Consider the following 17,917-nt stretch of genomic DNA (forward strand, 5'->3'; position numbering starts at 1 on the left):
TGAATGGCTCCACGCAATGGAGGCCATTCAGCCCATCCCACCTGTGCCAGGGCGAGGTCATCGAGCCAAGCCGTTGACTGGCTCCAGCCCTCTCCACACAGCTGAGGATCATCCTGTGTTACAAACGCGGCCGAACGGACATGAAGGACATTCTAAGAAACTATCCCTTGTGATGAAATACAGCCAAATTTCCCAATTCAATAACAACTTGCATTTACATAGCGACTTTAACATAAAAAACATCCGAAAGAGCTTCACAGGAGCATTAATAATCAAAGGATTTTTTTTTTATTGGTTCATGGGATGTGGGCATCGCTGGCATTTATTGCCCATTCTTCCAGGCATCAGACACATTGCTCTGGGCCTGGACTCACATGTGAGCCAGGTCAGGTGAGGGTAGCACATTCCCTCCCCTAAAGGCCCATGAATGAACCAGATGGGTTTTTACAACAATCAACAAGGGTTTCACGGTCATCATCAGACTTTTAATTCAAGATTCTTATTGGATTCAAATGTTACCATCTGCCGTGTTGGGATTCAAACCAGGATCCGCGAGGAATTAGTCTGGGTTGTGGGAATGCGAGTCCTGTGATTCTACCACAATGGCAACACCTCCTCACACAGTCACATGGTGTAAATGACCTTCAGTGAACATTGGTCAAAGAAGAAGAATTTCCAGAGTTTCTTAAAGAAGGAGAAAAAGGGGGAGAGATTGAGGGACGCAATTCCAGAGTTTAGGACCCAGCCAGCTGAAGGGATGGTTGACAAAGGTGGAACTGTTAAAATTGGGGTAGCCTGAATTAGAGGAGCAGAGAGATCTCAAAGGGCTGTAGGGTTGTGGAGTGGCACGGGGGTGGGGGGGAATGAGGATTTGTAAACGAGGGTGAACATTTTAAAACTGAGGCATTGCTTAACCAGGAGCCAGTGTAGGTCAGAGGGCACAGGTCTGAAGGGTGAACAGTGCTGTGAGTAAAGGCAACAGAGACTTGTATAGCCTCAAATTTACAGACAGTGTAATGTGGGAGACCAGCCAGGAATGACTTGGAATAGTCAAGCCTCAAGGTAAAGAGGCATCTTTGAGGGTCTCTGCAGTCGATGAGCTGATAGGGGGTGGAATTGGGTGGTGTTATGGAGGTGAAAATAGGTGGTTTTAGTGACTTGTCATTGGAAGCTCATCTCTGGGTCAATGTGACTGTTTCCAGGGAGAGGGATGGGATTGTTAGCAAGGGACTAAAGATTGGAGCGAGAACCAAAAACAATGGTTTCAGTCTTCCCAATATTGATTTGGTGGAAATTCCTGTTTATCGGGTGAGCATGATAATTTAGACACAATGGAGGAGTCGAGAGAGGTGGTGGCGAGGTTGATCAGGCTGTCATCAGTGGTCACATGAAGACTAACGCTGGGCTTTCAGATGATGTTGCCAAGGTGCAGAATGTAGATGAGGAATAGGAGGGGGCCAAGGATAGATCCTTGGGGAAAAGCTGAGGTCACGGTGTGGGAGCAGGAACGGGAGACAGTGCTGGTGATTCTCTGGCTACGATTGGAGAGGTGAGAGTGGAACCAGGGGAGAGCAATCCCACCCCGTCCAGGCTGTGGAGAGCTGTTGGAGGAGGATGGTATGGTCGACCGTGTCAAAGGCTGCAGACAGGCCGAGGAGGACAAGGAGGGAAAGTTTACCTCAGTCACCCTCACACAGGATGTCATTGGTGACTTTGATAAGAGCTGCTGAGGTACAGTCTCAGAAAATGAAGCCTGACTGGAGGGATTCAAACATGGATTTGCCGGAAAAGGGACATTGTTTGGGAGCTGACAACATGTTCAAGGACTTTGGACAGGAAAGGGAGGTTTCAAATGGGATGGTAGTTTGTAAGGCCCATGTGACCCAGTCTGTGGGTGATGGTGGCATCGTGCTAATGTCACTGGGCTAGTAATCTAGAGTCCCAGGCTAATTCCCAGTGGACATGAGTTCAATTCCAGAGGTGATGCAGTTTAAAATCAATAAGATCTGGAAATAAAAGCAAGTCTCAGTAATTGTCATGAAGCTATTAAAGTACATAATATTTTGGAAAACAATTTTCTTTCAAAATAGAGGTTTAGTTTGCGGGTGTGTCTTAATTAGATTAAAGCCAGCCAGTCTGGTTACTTTGATGGGTACTAGTTTTGATATGTGAGAGAAAGCGTGCATTTGCAATTTTTTGATTAGAGCATTCAAGAAATGGGGTGAAAACTGATGCCTATCTAGCAGCTACCAAGCCATATGTTTATATTACTAATAAAATTGGCACTTTGAAAGGGTTTTCATTGTTAAAAGGTGAAGTTCAAAGAGGCTGGTGAGGCAATGAGGATTCGAATCCAATCAGTGGTGGTAGGTGTAACTTCAGTAGTTTTCGGGAGTGCAGAGCAGAGGTAATGTGAGATCAAAAGGCAGCTGCAAGCCTCCAACTGGCTCCACAGGAACCAAAGTTGAAAGAACCTCATTGTGAATTCCTAAGGTGAAAATGCTTTACCTGGTTTCTCATTAAGTCTATGGTTTGCAGTTGCTTTAAAGGGGATTAGTTTGGGAATTTGTTAAAAGTTATGACAGCAGTAAATTGTAACCATGCATACAAAAATTTGTATAAGTTAATAAAATGTTTCATTTAGTCTAATGTAAAACCTTGAGAACTGGGGGTCTGATTCCTGAATTGAGAGTCGCATCTCAAACATAACAGCAAAATTACAGGTTATGACAGTTGTTTTAAGTTTCCCTCTGGGATTTTTAAACCACTCAGCCTTTACCAACTGCATCGTCCATAACAGTGATGTTAACCATGAACTATCATTGATTGTCATAAAATCCAATCGAATTTCACTCATGTCCTTTAGGAAAGGAAATCTGCCAACCTCACCCAGTCTGGCCAATATGAGACCCCAGTCCACACCAATGTGGTTGGCTCTTAACGGCTGAGCAAGCCATTCAGTTCAAGAGCAATTAGGAAGGGCTGCAATGATTCTACTACTTTTACCCTCCTGGGATGGTAAATTTAATCAGTTTTTAGTCTTACTCCTTGACTAGGGATCATTTTAAATCATTAGTAGAGCTCAGTCAGTTATACTATCCATAGCCTTGGTCTTACAATAAAATGTCCTCTCTCACAGGAATATTTAGGCTAAACAAAGGTATCTCAGAATAAAATATACTTAGTCGGTAAACTGTCATCGAATTGACTCCTTTGAGTCAAACACACTCAGTACATAGAATTCCCCATCTTACAATTCTTGAGAAGCTTGTGTCCTGAGGTTTCAAGTGTGAGTCTATAGAAATGTCACGGCCAGCAGAGGGTGAAAAGCTTGACAGCTGGGACTTTGAAAGGGAAGTTGGAAATGATTTGGCAGATAGTTTTTCCCCAGAGACAGAAATGGAAGGAAGTTGAGAAAAACAGAACTAACTGCTCGTGGGTTGTGTGTTATACACATCGTCTCATCAGCCTGTGATCAGTGGCGCCTCCTCCAGGCTCACAGAGTGAGGTGTGGCTCCCCAATGGACTCTGCTCTCTCTCTGATCGTTCTGTGCCTCTCCGCCGGTGAGTAAAACCTATCTTATTGTCCTGTCCCTGTCTTCGTGCCCCACCACCTTCACCAAAGGATCACGGTGCCAAAGGAAATATCAGGAGGTGTGAGGAGTTGCTTTGAGGATGAAGGGGAGAGAGGTGGAGCGGATTAAGGAGGGAATTCCAAAGGGAAGGCACGGCCGCCAATGGTGGAGCGATTAAAATCGGGGATGTCCAAGTGACAGGTATTGGAGGAGTGCAGAGATCTCAGAGGGTGATAGGGCTGGAGGAGGTGAACAGAGATAGGGAGGGTGCAAGGCCATTGTGGGTGTAGGATGGACAGTGAGTCCGGAGTGATCGATGGGGAACATCTGGAAACCTTGGTTAGGGATACACAAAACTGCGGTTTCTAAAACTGAATCAAACTGTCGGAGAAATTGAGACTGAGCAGTGCGGACGTGTGGGGTGGAGAACGGAGCTGACTGGCTCTGCACTGTGACTACAGAAAGGAAACTGCTGGGAAACCCCATCAATTATCCAGTGTTGTGACCCTGTTTGTAATGGGTGAGGGGTGGGAGGGGGTAATTTACAGATAAACAGAGAGAGATTCGAGCTGGAGAGGAGAGGGAAGCAGTGCAAGAGAATAGAGGAGTGGCGAGGTGAGGAGAGGCAAATAGAGGGAATGAGAGGGGAGGGGAGTATAGGAGAGGGGAGAAGACTAGATAAGAGGAGAGGAGAGGAGAGGAGGGGAAGTAGATGAGATGGGAGGAGTGGAGAGGAGAGAAGGGATGCAGAGTGGAGCAGAGAGGAGAAAAGAGGAGATAAGAGACGGGAGGAGATAAGAGATGACAGGAGAGGAGTGGTTCTCGAGGTTCTACAGTAAACTAATAGAACAGTTTATTAATTTACACAGGGTAAAATATATAGACATTGCTACAGATTACTACTATCTCAATCAATGCAGCAGCTACCCGTGGGCTAAACCAAACACCAGGCAAAGCCTTTTCACCTCACAGATTGAAAATGAGGTTATTTTCACTGTGGAGCCAGTTGGAGGTTTACAGCTGCCTTTTGATTTTACATTGTCTCTGTCCTGTACACCCGAAAACTACTGAAGTTAGACCGACCACCACTGATTGGATTCAAATTCTCTTTGTCCCACAGGCCTCGCCCCAGGGTCTCCCACACTGACACTCCTGTCTCCCCCAGGGTCTCCCACACTGACACTCCTGTCTCCCCCAGGGTCTCCCACACTGACACTCCTGTCTCCCCCAGGGTCTCCCACACTGACACTCCTGTCTCCCCCAGGGTCTCCCACACTGACACTCCTGTTTCCCCCAGGGTCTCCCACACTGACACTCCTGTCTCCCCAAGGGTCTCCCACACTGACGCTCCTGCCTCCCACAGGGTCTCCCACACTGACACTCCTGTCTCCCCCAGGGTCTCCCACACTGACACTCGTCTCCCCCAGGGTCTCCCACACTGATACTCCTGTCTCCCACAGGGTCTCCCACACTGACACTCCTGTCTCCCCCAGGGTCTCCCACACTGACACTCCTGTCTCCCCCAGGGTCTCCCACACTGACACTCCTGTCTCCCCCAGGGTCTCCCACACTGATACTCCTGTCTCCCCCAGGGTCTCCCACACTGACACTCCTGTCTCCCCCAGGGTCTCACACACTGACACTCCTGTCTCCCCCAGGGTCTTCCACACTGATACTCCTGTCTCCCCCAGGGTCTCCCACACTGACTCTCCTGTCTCCCCAGGGTCTCCCACACTGACACTCCTGTCTCCCCCAGGGTCTCCCACACTGACACTCGTCTCCCCCAGGGTCTCCCACACTGATACTCCTGTCTCCCACAGGGTCTCCCACACTGACACTCCTGTCTCCCCCAGGGTCTCCCACACTGACACTCCTGTCTCCCCCAGGGTCTCCCACACTGACACTCCTGTCTCCCCCAGGGTCTCCCACACTGATACTCCTGTCTCCCCCAGGGTCTCCCACACTGACACTCCTGTCTCCCCCAGGGTCTCACACACTGACACTCCTGTCTCCCCCAGGGTCTTCCACACTGATACTCCTGTCTCCCCCAGGGTCTCCCACACTGACTCTCCTGTCTCCCCAGGGTCTCCCACACTGACACTCCTGTCTCCCCCTTGGTCTCCCACACTGACACTCCTGTCTCCCCCAGGGTCTCCCACACTGACACTCCTGTCTCCCCTAGGGTCTCCCACACTGACACTCCTGTCTCCCACAGGGTCTCCCACACTGACAGTCCTGTCTCCCCCAGGGTCTCCCACGCTGACACTCCTGTCTCCCCAGGGTCTCCCACACTGACACTCCTGTCTCCCCCAGGGTCTCCCACACTGACACTCCTGTCTCCCCAGGGCCTCCCACACTGACACTCCTGTCTCCCCCAGGGTCTCCCACACTGACACTCCTGTCTCCCCAGGGCCTCCCACACTGACACTCCTGTCTCCCCCAGGGTCTCCCAAACTGACACTCTTATTTCCCAACGGACTGTGATAAGCTTAATCTCTAGGAGATTTATGCGTTATGAGGTAAGAAAATATAATTAAGGTGATAATGAGGCCAGCCATGATCTTATTGAAGTCACTGTAACAATGCTCCAATGGTGCAAAAGGTCAACTTTTAAAGTGGTGGATGTGGTGCTGATCCTTATTTGTCTTGAACTGCGTTGAGTTTTTGAGTGTTGTGGGAGCTGCACTCCTCCAGGAAAGTGGGGAGTATTCCACCACACTCCTGACTTGTGCCTTGTGGATGGTGGACAGGTTTTAGGGAGTCAGGATGTGAGTTACTCTCCGCAGGATTCCCAGCCTCTGACCTGCTCTTGTAGCCAAAGTATTTATATGGCTAGTCCAGTTCAGTTTCAGGTCAATGGTAACCCCAGGATGTTGATAGTGGGAGTTTCAGTGATGGGAATGCCATTGATCACCAAGGGGCGATGGCTGGATTCTCTCTTATTGGAGATGGCCATTGCCTGTCACTTGTGTGGTGTGAATGTTAGTTTGTCGGGTAGATGCCTGTGTTATAGCTGTAATCGGGACAACTTGGCTTGGGGCATGGCTATTTCTGGAAAACAAGTCTTCAGTACTATTGCCATAGCCTCTGCTCTATCTGGTGCCTTCAGCTGTTTCTTGAGATCACATGGAGTGAATCAAATTGGCTGAAGACTGGTATCTGTGAAGCTGGGACCTGCGGAGAAGGCTGAGATGGATCATCCACTCGGCACTTCTGGCTGAAGAATCGGTGGGTGACCCTCGTGCACAGACACCGAGTGCCTTCTCTAGCTACCTGACCTCAGGAAGAGAGTGTACTGCTGAAAGTTACCACCATTGTTCCCCCACAGTGCCCCTCCATGCCCCCTGACCCCCGGTGATTCCCCCTCTCTCTGAACACCCCCATCCTGCCCCTACTAACCAATATCACGGGATCCACTGTCGATCCTCAGTCTGGTCCTGGGCACAATAATCAGCCTTGGTCACCAGCAGTTGATGAGACCAGTTCACTTCCAAACCGGAGGAGCTTGTGAGATTAGAGAAACAGGAAGGAGAATAGCAGAACTAACTATTCAGATGTACTGATGTGTGTGACAAAGCCCCATCTCATCGTTCTGTCATCATCGAAGCCTCTCCCAGACGCACAGAGTGAGTTGAGGAGCTGCAATGGACTCTGCTCTCTGCCTGATCCTTCTCTACCTCTCCGTCGGTGAGTAAACCCTATCTGATATCCCTGACTCGTGCTTTGTACCCTCCACATCACCAGCCTCTCCTGCAGCTCCTCACCACCCACCCAGATCCTCCCAAAGGCACAGAGCCTTGTGGAACCTCCCAAAGCTTTTCCTGGCTTTCCATTTGACAGAGGGATGGTCAACCCAATTGGCGCTGATGTGATGCCCACTCAGGTTGAAGAGTTAAGGAGGGACCACAGTAACAACACTGGAGAAGCCCCTTTAACAAAGGAAATGTTCCCAAGGTGCTCACCAGAAGCGTCTTCATCAAAGGGACTCAGAGCCAAAGGAGATATTAGGAGGAGAGACCCAATGATCGGTCAAAGATATGGATTTTAAGGAGGGTCTTGAAGGAAAGGGAGAGAAAGGTAGGGAGATTTAGGGAGGGAATTCCAAAGCTAAGGATTCAGATAGTTAAAAGCACAACACCCAGTGTTGGGACAAAGGGAATGAAAGACGCACCGGATGCTGGACCTGTGGGAAGGCAGAATTCTTGGAGGGTTATAGAGCTGGAGGAGGTTCGAGTGAAAGGGTGGGGTGGGTGTGGTGGAGGCAATGGATGGATTTAAGAAGCAGGGTGAGAACTTTAAACAGGAGGTGTTGGTGGACTGGGAACCCGTGGGTGTCAGTGAAAATGAGGGGGAGGCAGAGTGTGAAGGTGAGCGAGCAAGAGTTAGAGTGGGATAGGATACTGGGCAGTTGGGATTTGGAGGATGAGTTGAGGAGTGTGGAGGAGGGAAAGTGAGCTGGAAGCGATCGATGGGGGAGATCAGGAAATGGTTGTCAACGTAGACTGAGCTGTGGTTTTACAAAGTAAAAGACAAAAATAGAGCCAGTTCTGGGAGCTGCTTATTACAGACTCCGGGTGGAAATGGTCTGTTTAACACCGCAGTGACAGAATTACAGAATCACATAATCACACAGTGCAGAAGAGGCCCTTCGACCCATCGAGTCTGTGCCGACAAGTGAGAAACACCTGCCCTACCTCCCTAATCCCATTTACCAGCACTTGTCCCAAAGCCTTGAATGTTATGATGTGCCAAGTGCTCATCCAGGTGCTTTTTAAAGGATGTGAGTCAACCCGCCTCCACCACCCTCTGGCAGCGCATTCCAGACCCTCACCACCCTCTGGGTAAAAAAAGTTTTTCCTCACATCCCCCCCTAAACCTCCTGCCCCTCACCGTGTACTTGTGCCCCCTCGCGACTGACCCTTCAACTAAGGGGAACAGCTGCTCCCTATCCACCCTGTCCATGCCCCTCATAATCTTGTACACCTCGATCAGGTCGCCCCTCAGTCTTCTGTGCTCCAACGAAAACAACTCCAGTCTATCCAACCTCTCTTCATAACTTAAATGTTTCATCCCAGGCAACATCCTGGTGAATCTCCTCTGCACCCCCTCCAGTGCAATCACATCCTTCCTATAATGTGGCGACCAGAGCTGCACACAGTACTTCAGCTGTGGCCTCACCAAGGTTCTATACAACTCCAACATGACCTCCCTACTTTTGTAATCTATGCCTCGATTGATAAAGGCAAGTGTCCCATATGCCTTTTTCACCACCCCACTAACATGCCCCTCTGCCTTCAGAGATCTACGGACACACACACCAAGGTCCCTTTGTTCCTCAGAACTTCCTAGTGTCATGCCGTTCATTGAACACTTCCTTGTCAAATTACTCCTTCCAAGGTGTATCACCTCACGTTTTTTCAGGGTTAAATTCCATCTGCCACTTATCTGCCCATTTAACCATCCCGTCTATATCTTCCTGTAGCCTAAGACAATCAACCTCACTGTTAACCACCCGGCCAATCTTTGTTTCATCCGCAAACTTACTAATCCTACCCTCCACATAGTCATCTATGTTGTTTTATAAATGACGAATGATCGGGGACCCAGCACAGATTTCTGTGGTATGCCACTGGACACTGGCTTCCAGTCACTAAAGCATCCTTCTGTCATCATCCTCTGTCTCCTACAACTAAGACAATTTTGAATCCACCTTATCAAATTAGCCTGTATCCCATGTGCATTTGCCTTCTTTATAATTCTCCCATGTGGGACCTTGTCAAAGGCTTTGCTGAAATCCATATAAATTACATCAACTGCAGCTACCCTCATCTACACACCTGGTCATCTCCTCAAAAAATTCAATCAAATTTGTTAGGCCTGACCTCCCTCTGACAAAGCCATGCTGACTATCCCTGATTAAACCTTGCCTCTCCAAGTGGAAATAGATTCTCTCCTTCAGAACTTTCTCCAATAGTTTCCCTACCACTGATGTGAGACTCAGTGCTCTGTAGTTTCCTGGGTTATCTCTACAACCCTTCTTAAATAGCGGAACCACATTAGCTGTTTTCTATTCCTCTGGCACCTCCCTCATGGCCAGAGAGGAATTAAAAATTTGGGTCAGAGCCCCTGTGATCTTCTCCCTTGCCTCCCTCAGCAGTCTGGGACATCAATCATCCAAACCTGGGGATTTGTCCACTTTTAAGCCTGCCAACATCTCCAATACCTTGTCACTCCCTGTATCAATTTGCTCAAGAACCTCGCAGTCTCACTCCCCGAGTTCGATATCTTCATCTTCATTCTCTTGGGTGAAGATGGATGTGAAGCATTCGTTCAACACTCTAGCGATGTCCTCTGGCTCCACCCATAGATTGCCCACATGGTCCCTAATGGGCCCTACTCTTCCCCTGGTTATCCTCTTCCCAGTGATATACTTATAGAATATCTTGGGATTTTCCCTACTTTTACCAGCCAGAGCTTTCTCATATCCCCCTTTTGCTCTCCTAATTGCTTCCTTAAGCTCCACCCTCCACTTTCTGTACTCCACTAATGCCTCCATTGATTTGCTTCCCTTGTACCTGCTAAAAGCCTCTCTTTTCCTTCTCATTGTAATCTGAATATCTCTGCTCATCCATGGCTCTCTGGGCTTGTTACTCCTTCCTATCACCCTAGAGGGAACAAGTTGAGCCTGTACCCTCCCCATTTCCTTTTTGAACCATACCTTCCACCCACCGTCACTGCTCTTCTGCAGATTTCCCCACAAGTAGCTGTTCCTAGTCTACCTTTCCCAGATTCTGCCTTATTTTACTAAAATTCCCTCCCTCCCAAACCAAAACATTTTTTTGCAACTTGTCTATTTCTTTGTCCATAACAAGCTTAAATTGCACCATGTTGTGTTCGCTATCACTAAAATGCTCCCTCACCACCACCTCAGCCACCTGTCTGGCTTTATTCCCCAGAATTAGGTCCAGCAATGCACCGTCCCTTGTTGGACCCTCTACATATTGACCTAAAAAGTTCTCCTGTACACATTTCAAGAAATCCACTCCATCCAAGCCCTTAACACTATGTCTATCCCAATTGAGCTGCCAATTCTGCTGCTCCCTCAACCACATCTCTCTGATGACTACTATATCACAATTCCACATGTCAATACTCACCCTTAACTCATCCTGTAATACTCCTGGCATTAAAATAGAGGCCATCCAGCCTTGCCTTACTCCCTTGAATCTTAATGCAGCTGTACTCCCCCTGACATGATTGTTTTGCTGTATTTTGATATGTCCCTATCCTGCTAACATTCTGTGTCCCCTCCCTCTGTCGAATAAGTTTAAACTCCTCCAAACAGCACTAGCAAACCCGCCCGCTCTGGCTCAGATGTAGACTGTCCTGATTGTACAGCACCCACCTTCCCCAGAAACGGTCCCAGTGATCCCGGAATCTAAAACCCTCCCTCCTGTACCAGCTCTTAAGCCACGTATTCATCTGCGCTATTCTCCTATTTCTGAGCTCGCTAGCACGTGGCACTGGGAGTAATCCAGAGATTAGAACATGAGAGGTCCTGTTTTTTAGTCCACTGCCAAACTCCCTGAATTCTTGATGCAAGACCTCATCCCTCTTTCTATGTCGTAGGTACCAACATGTACCATGACCGCTGCCTTATCACCCTCCCCCTTCAGGATGCCCTGCAGACGTTCAGTGACATCCCGGACCCTGGCACCAGGGAGGCAACATACCATCCTGGAGTCACGTTGACAGCCACAGTAGAGCCTATCTGTTCCCCTGACTATAGAATCCTCTATTACTATTGCTCTTCCTCCCTTCCTCCCCTCCTGTACAGACAGGTTGCTTGTGGTGCCAGAGTCTTGGCCCTGTCTGCATCCCTAGAGGAACCAGCACCCTTATCAGCCTCCAAAATGGAATACCGATTTGCAAGCGGGACCCCAGGGGACTCCTAAACTAACTGCCTGTTTCTCTTGGACTGCCTGGTGGTCACCCAGTCCCTTCCTTCCTCAAGTCCCTTCAGCTGCGGTGTGGCCACCTCTCTAAACATGCTATCCACGATGCTCTCAGGCTCGTGGATGGTCCACATGGAGCACGAAGAGCACACCATGGCTTTGATCTCTCCTGCCATGACTTATCCCTTTAAATTAAACCTTTTAAATCAATTACTCTAGGGCCCTTCTTTCCTGATCCTCGACACTACAGAATATACAAACTGTAACCCACAATAATACCTTAAACTATAAGCAATAAAAGTAGTCAATACTTACCCGACCTTACCCACTACTTACCAGCCATTCCTCTCCCTTGTAGCCTCTACTGCTGCAGCAGGGCAAGACCACTCTCTGAAGATTTAAGAAGTTGGATAGCAAAGAAAAAACACAAAGAGCACCTCTTCCCCTCTGCACTGAATTCGCAGTGGGCACCAAATTGCCAATACCCACACTCGCTCTGGCTGTGTCTCACTCAGGATGAGGTCTCTCCCCTGCTGGTCTGCAAGCACGACCTGGTGTCGTATCTCTGACGCTGATGGCTGAGGGGGTGGGAGGTGTTTCAGTTACACAGAGAGGGTGGCCCAGGAACCAGTTAAAGATCAACACCATCCCCACCACCACCCCTCCACCCCCCCAACCCCAGTCACTGCCTCTGCCTCCAAAAATCAGCTGCTTTGGGTGGAGTTTCCTGGCGGGCAGCGGGCATGATGGCTGGCGTGTGTGGTCAATATGGCGCCATCAGCTTCACGACAGCAGGAAGGCAGGTCACAATCGCTCGCTCAGCCCACCAACAGTGGGATGAGATTCCCGCCAACGGTTGTCAGGGAGCTCATTGTAGTACACCGGCATCTCATTAAAAAGCCATCCCGCCAGGTTCTTGCACCCCCCCCACCGGATCATCCATCCACAGAGGCTGCAGGCTTGGCTCCTCGGGGACAAGGGTTACCCCACAGAGACTGTGGCTGATGACACCCGTGCAGCAGCCTCAGACTGCAGCAGAGCGACGCTATAATGAGGCTCATGCAGCAACCCACAGCTTGGTGGAGCAGACCATCGGGATGCTGGAGATGAGGTTCCGGTGTCTGGACCGGTCTGGTGGAGCCCTGCAATACAGCCCACAGAGGGTCTCACACAGATCGTCGTCTGCTGCGCCCTTTACAACCTGGCGCTGCAACAGGGAGAGGAGCTGGCTGAGGAGGAGATGGTGTAGCTGCGCATCTCCTCTCATGAGGAACTTGAGGGTGAGGAGGTCCTTGAAGGTGACAATGAGGAGGATGAGGCCCTCGTACTGGCCAGATGAGGATGGCGCACTCAGGAGGCCCTCATAGCTGCTAGATTTGTGGTGGATGATGACCAGATGCAGTGAGGTGTCTCCGTAGACCCTCACATCCCAGTTGTGAACGTTTGACTCCAGTCTGGCTTATAACAGCACAAATAGCCTCTGTGAGAATGCTCCTGTCATGGAGATGCAGTGGAGGCCCTACTAGTCACTCAAACACAGGGAGATGATGATGCAGTGAGGACACTCCATAGATCTTCACATGGTCTCTGAGAATGTCTGTCTGGCTGAGGGCAGCTCGCTTGCATTCCATGATCAGGGTCATATGATAGAAACACAGCCATGAAACTTTACAAGTATCTGATGCTTTGTCCACCTTCAGCACCTGAGCCCTCCAGGAGCTGGAGAACAGCATCAGTGGTCACAGATGCTGAAGAGATGGGGCCAGACTCACTTTACAGGCACTGAGAACACATTGAGAGAATGGAAGAACTCTGTGGCCTTGCCCACTACATTCTGGCAGCAATGACCAACACCACCGAGGTGCAGACATCAGTAATGTTTCCAGGGAGTGTGAGGCTGGACCATCACTGTGGTCTGAAGGCTGCACAGACACAGGGAAGAGGCCCTGGACTGAGACACCTGCCTTTATCTTGTGTAGAAAGGTTTCACATCTGAGTGACAAGAACACTGCTCATCAGAACAAGGAGCCACAGGCAGGGAGACATTCTTGGGAGTTTATTGACAATAGTGAACATTATGCACAAGTGATCAACACCCATGTCCAGGCTGTGTAACTAATTCCCCTTAACCTTCCTAATCCTGCCACTACGTCTTGGTGCTCCCCAGACATCCACAGTGGAGGTGGAGACAGCCTGCTGACTGTGAAGCCCTGTCTGTGATGACCCTGGCAGGAGTCCTCTGGAGGGCTGAGACTTGGAGGGCCTTGGCCTGCTTTCAGGGTCCTGCTGTGTGGCAGTGACTCCCTCCTCGGCCTGTGGAGCTGGAGCTACGGAGGTCACAGGAACAGGCGGTTGATGGACCGGACACTCCCGGAGACCCCTGGGTGGGTGGGCTCGGAGTGTGCACATCCTGATCCTCCTCCCTATGGGTGCCCGAGGGCCCCAGGCTGACACCATGTGGAGCAGGGGTGGCTGGAGTGAGACCGAGCTGCCCAGCACCCCTCTCACGTACACACTGTTGGAGGCCAACAATGGCATCAGTGATGTAGTTCAGCCCGTGCAGCAGGGCAGGAGTGATGTCCTGGACCAAGGTCTCCATGGTGGCTGCCACCCTGCCAGTGTTGACCTCGGTGCATTGGCAATGCCGGCGCTATCACCTCAGACTGAAGACGGAGACTCCTCCATCGTGCCTTGCAATCTGAGGGGTGCAGCAGACATCCCTTCCTGATGCTCCCCAGCTTGCCTGTGCAGCTCCAGCGACAGTGCAATGACTGAGTCCAGAGGCTCATCATCTGACTCAGACTCAGCAACATTCTGGCGTTCAGCAACCCTCCGACTGCCAGGGACCTGGGAAGTCCCTGCCTCCGTCTGCTGTGGATCGGGAAGTGAGATGTGCTCAGCAGATTGTGCTCACCAGGAGCTACTCTAAAGCCAGGTCCTTCCGAGGTGTATGTGTCTGCGCTGGTGGAGGGTCTGGGTGAGGCTGTGATGGGAGTTCAGGGAGGGGGCCTCCAGATTCCACTCCAGAGGTTTCTTCGGGGTTTTATTGGAGTCCCTGGGTCATGGACTCTGTCGGCTGTTTAGCAGATGTGCCTGCGGAAGAGAGGAGAGATAATGAGAGTATGGAAGTGGCCTGTGAACGAGGACACATCACTCACGGCCCGGCTGTCTGATGGATGTTGCACTGCTGGATCCTCACATGGTAGAGCAGCACTGACCTCACTGTCAGCACAGGAACGCTCCAGATCCTCGCCAGCCAGCTGGATGGCTCTGTTTCCAAAGTCCGTGAGGACCTTGATTTCGGGCATTCTGCCACCGGTCTGTGACCTCTCCCTCTTGTTGTGTGCCAGCTTGTCCTGCATGGATACATATGGAGAAGGTGTAAACAGGACACCTGCCGGGCCAGATGATAAGTATGCCCGGCCTGTGTGGGTGGTGAGTGGTCCCATGGACAGGGTGAGGACAATGACGGTGAGCGTGAGAGAGTGAATGGTGATGTCCTGTAAACTGGCAGTGAGTGAGGGCCCTGTGGGTGTGTGATGGGTTTGTGAGTGTGTGAATTGAGAATGATGAGACGAGTGACTTACCCTGGTGGAACAGAGGAGATCATTCATCCTCTTGTGGCACTGGGTGGCTGTTCTCTTCTGAACGGCATTGGTGCTGACAGCCACCGATACCCAGGAGTGAATTATAGGCTGGAATCTAATCTCGGGTTTAGGGGGATTATATATTGAATAACAGATACCCAGGGGTGAGTTACAGACTGGAATCCAATCGAGGGACTCGGGTGGTTTATACATAGGATAACAGATATCCAGCAGAGAGTCACAGGCTGGAATCTAATCTCAGGGTTCGTGTGGTTTATATATAGAATAACAGACTTACTGATTTACAGACTGGAATCTAATCTCAGTGTTTGTGTGGTTTATATATAGAATAACAGATTTACTGAGTTACAGACTGGAATCTAATCTCAGGGTTCGTGTGGTTTATATATAGAATAACAGATTTACAGAGTTACCGGCTGCACTTTAGGATTCGGACTTTCCCTGTTCCTGAGAGCATTCCGGGACTGGGTTTCTATTGGGTGAGATTTATTGGGGATTCCGAAATAACCACTTTCTGTTTCTCTCTCCCCCAGTGATGATAAGTGGAAATGGTTTCACTGTGTCCCAGCCTGAGCGCCTAGAGGGGTTGATAGGGAAATCGATCAATATCCCCTGTTCATTCACTTACCCAGAAACACATAAACCCAGAAAGATTAACATTTGCTGGAGAAGAAATGAATTTCACGGAGAGTTTATATTCAACCTCTCACGGAGATACACTCACCCTCATTACTTCGGCCAGATTGATTTCCTGGGAAGTCCATATCAGGAAAACACTGGAACCATCCGGATAAACCACCTGAAACAGCATGACCAGAACAGGTATTTCTGTCGTGTGGAGATAACAGGAAATTATAACGAGCAGTGGCAAAGCATCACTGGAACATTCCTCACTGTACGAGGTAAACACTCAGTTGGATCTTTGCATTTCTCTCTGTGAACTTTTGATAAATTCCTCTCTCATTTCGTTCTTAAATTGTGATTCAGCAATGCCTCATATTTAAAATTCTCCTCCAGGTTTTCAACTGACCTGATCCCTGCTCCCCACCAATCCCCTTTTCAACCCCCTCCCCCAAACCCCCCTTCCAACCCTCTCCCCCACCCCCTCCACCCCCCTTCCCCAACCTCTTCCAACTCCCTCCACCCACCTTCCCCAACCCCCTCCACCCCCCACCCACCCCCTTCAACCCCCTCCTCCGGTCTACTCACCACTTCTAGCCACAGAACCCTTTGAGATGTCTGCACCTCTCTAACTTTGGCCTCTTGAGCACTCCTGATTTCTATTACTCCACCATTGACAGTCATGCCTTCAGCTGCCTGGACCCTAAGCTCTGGAATTCCCTCCTTGAACGGCTCCTTTAAGACACTCCTTAAATCCGACCCCTTGGCCCTGACATCTACAAAAGTGGCTCGATGTCAAATTATGCCCGATAACGCTCCCTTGAAGCTCTGGGATGTTTTGCTAGTTTCCCGGCGCTATAGGAATTCAGTTGATGCTGCTGTCACGGGGTCTGAACCTTAATATCCTGGCCTGTGATTTGCCTACGATTGTACAGGAAGAATCTTTAACGGTGTGCCCATTTTGAGAAGAAATTTGGGACCAAGATCCAAAATGGCCACCAGCTATCAACAATGAAATGAAAGAGAGGCTATGGAGGTCAAACATGGACTAAAAAGCTACTTCTAGAATAATGGATGAAAGGGAGAGAGAATCGGACCAAAATGGAGAACCTTGTTGCTAGAGGAGCAGCAAACCCTTGCCCAAAACATAAACTTTGACTCTGACCCCATGACATTTAACTGCACCACATGACCTTTGGCCACGCCCTTAATCTTCCCTTAATATCAACTCGTGACTGAAGTTCCATGAAACTGGCCCACCCATTCCATAAACTCTTCATGATGCCACCTGTAAACAGCATTCGGCCTGTTCAGTCAGATCATGGGTTACCTGCGTCTTTATCACCTTGGTTCCATAAGCCTTAGTCCCTTTGCTCAACAAAACTCTCACCAATTTCAGCCTCAAAATTTTCAGTTGACCACCGCCACCCGCCCCCCCCCCTCCCCAGCCCAGACAGCGCTTTTTCAGGGAGAGAGTTCCAGATTCCCAATGCCCTTTTTCTGACATCGCCCCTGAACGGCCTGGCCCCCTTCCCACCAGAAAAGTACCCTGTCAAATCTTTGAATCATGTTAACCACTTGAGTACAGGAGGAAGGATGTCTTACAGCAGCTGTACAGGGCCTTGGTGAGACCACACCTGGAGTATTGTGTGCAGTTTTGGTCTCCTTACCTGCGAAAGGATATACTTACCATAGAGGGAGTGCAGCGAATGTTCACCAGACTGATTCCTGAGATGGCAGGATTGTCGTATGAGGAGAGGTTGGGCCGACTAGGCCTGTGTTCACTGGAGTTTAGAAGAATGAGAGGGAAGCTTGTTGAAGTGTATAAAATTCTGACAGCACGGGCTGGTTGAGTACGATCTGTACTCTGCCTATTATGAAGAACCAAAGGGCCATATTGTTTGATCCTGACTGCGCTACTAACTGCACTAACAACCAATTTAAGATAATCAGTCGAGCTTTCAATGCGGCTCACTTATGCTTGCTAGAAGTGACGTATATTCATACACAGGGACGCGCTCTCTACAAATAAGAGGAATATGTTCAAGCAGGACTGTTGTATGAGGAGATATTGGGTCGACTAGGCCTGTATCCACTGGAGTTTAGAAGAATTAAAGGGGATCTCATTGAATCATATAAAATTCTGACAGGGCTGGAC

General features: G+C 49.6%; 1 protein-coding gene across 2 annotated transcripts in view; it reads left to right on the forward strand.

The window, feature by feature from the left end:
• The first annotated feature begins 3,483 nt into the window (after positions 1-3,483).
• The window catches only part of LOC121272336 (paired immunoglobulin-like type 2 receptor beta), a 55,266-nt gene continuing 40,832 nt past the window's right edge, over positions 3,484-17,917 (forward strand). The window contains exons 1-3 of one of the 2 annotated variants that reach the window (XM_041178963.1): positions 3,484-3,564; positions 7,183-7,262; positions 15,672-16,040. In XM_041178963.1, the coding sequence (XP_041034897.1) occupies positions 7,220-7,262; positions 15,672-16,040 (412 nt within the window). In that variant the 5' untranslated portion in view covers positions 3,484-3,564; positions 7,183-7,219. The remainder of the gene's footprint in view (positions 3,565-7,182; positions 7,263-15,671; positions 16,041-17,917) is intronic. The other variant, XM_041178962.1, reaches the window with a different exon arrangement.

Source organism: Carcharodon carcharias, chromosome 33 (assembly GCF_017639515.1).
Source record: "Carcharodon carcharias isolate sCarCar2 chromosome 33, sCarCar2.pri, whole genome shotgun sequence".
Taxonomy (NCBI): Eukaryota; Metazoa; Chordata; class Chondrichthyes; order Lamniformes; family Lamnidae; genus Carcharodon; species Carcharodon carcharias.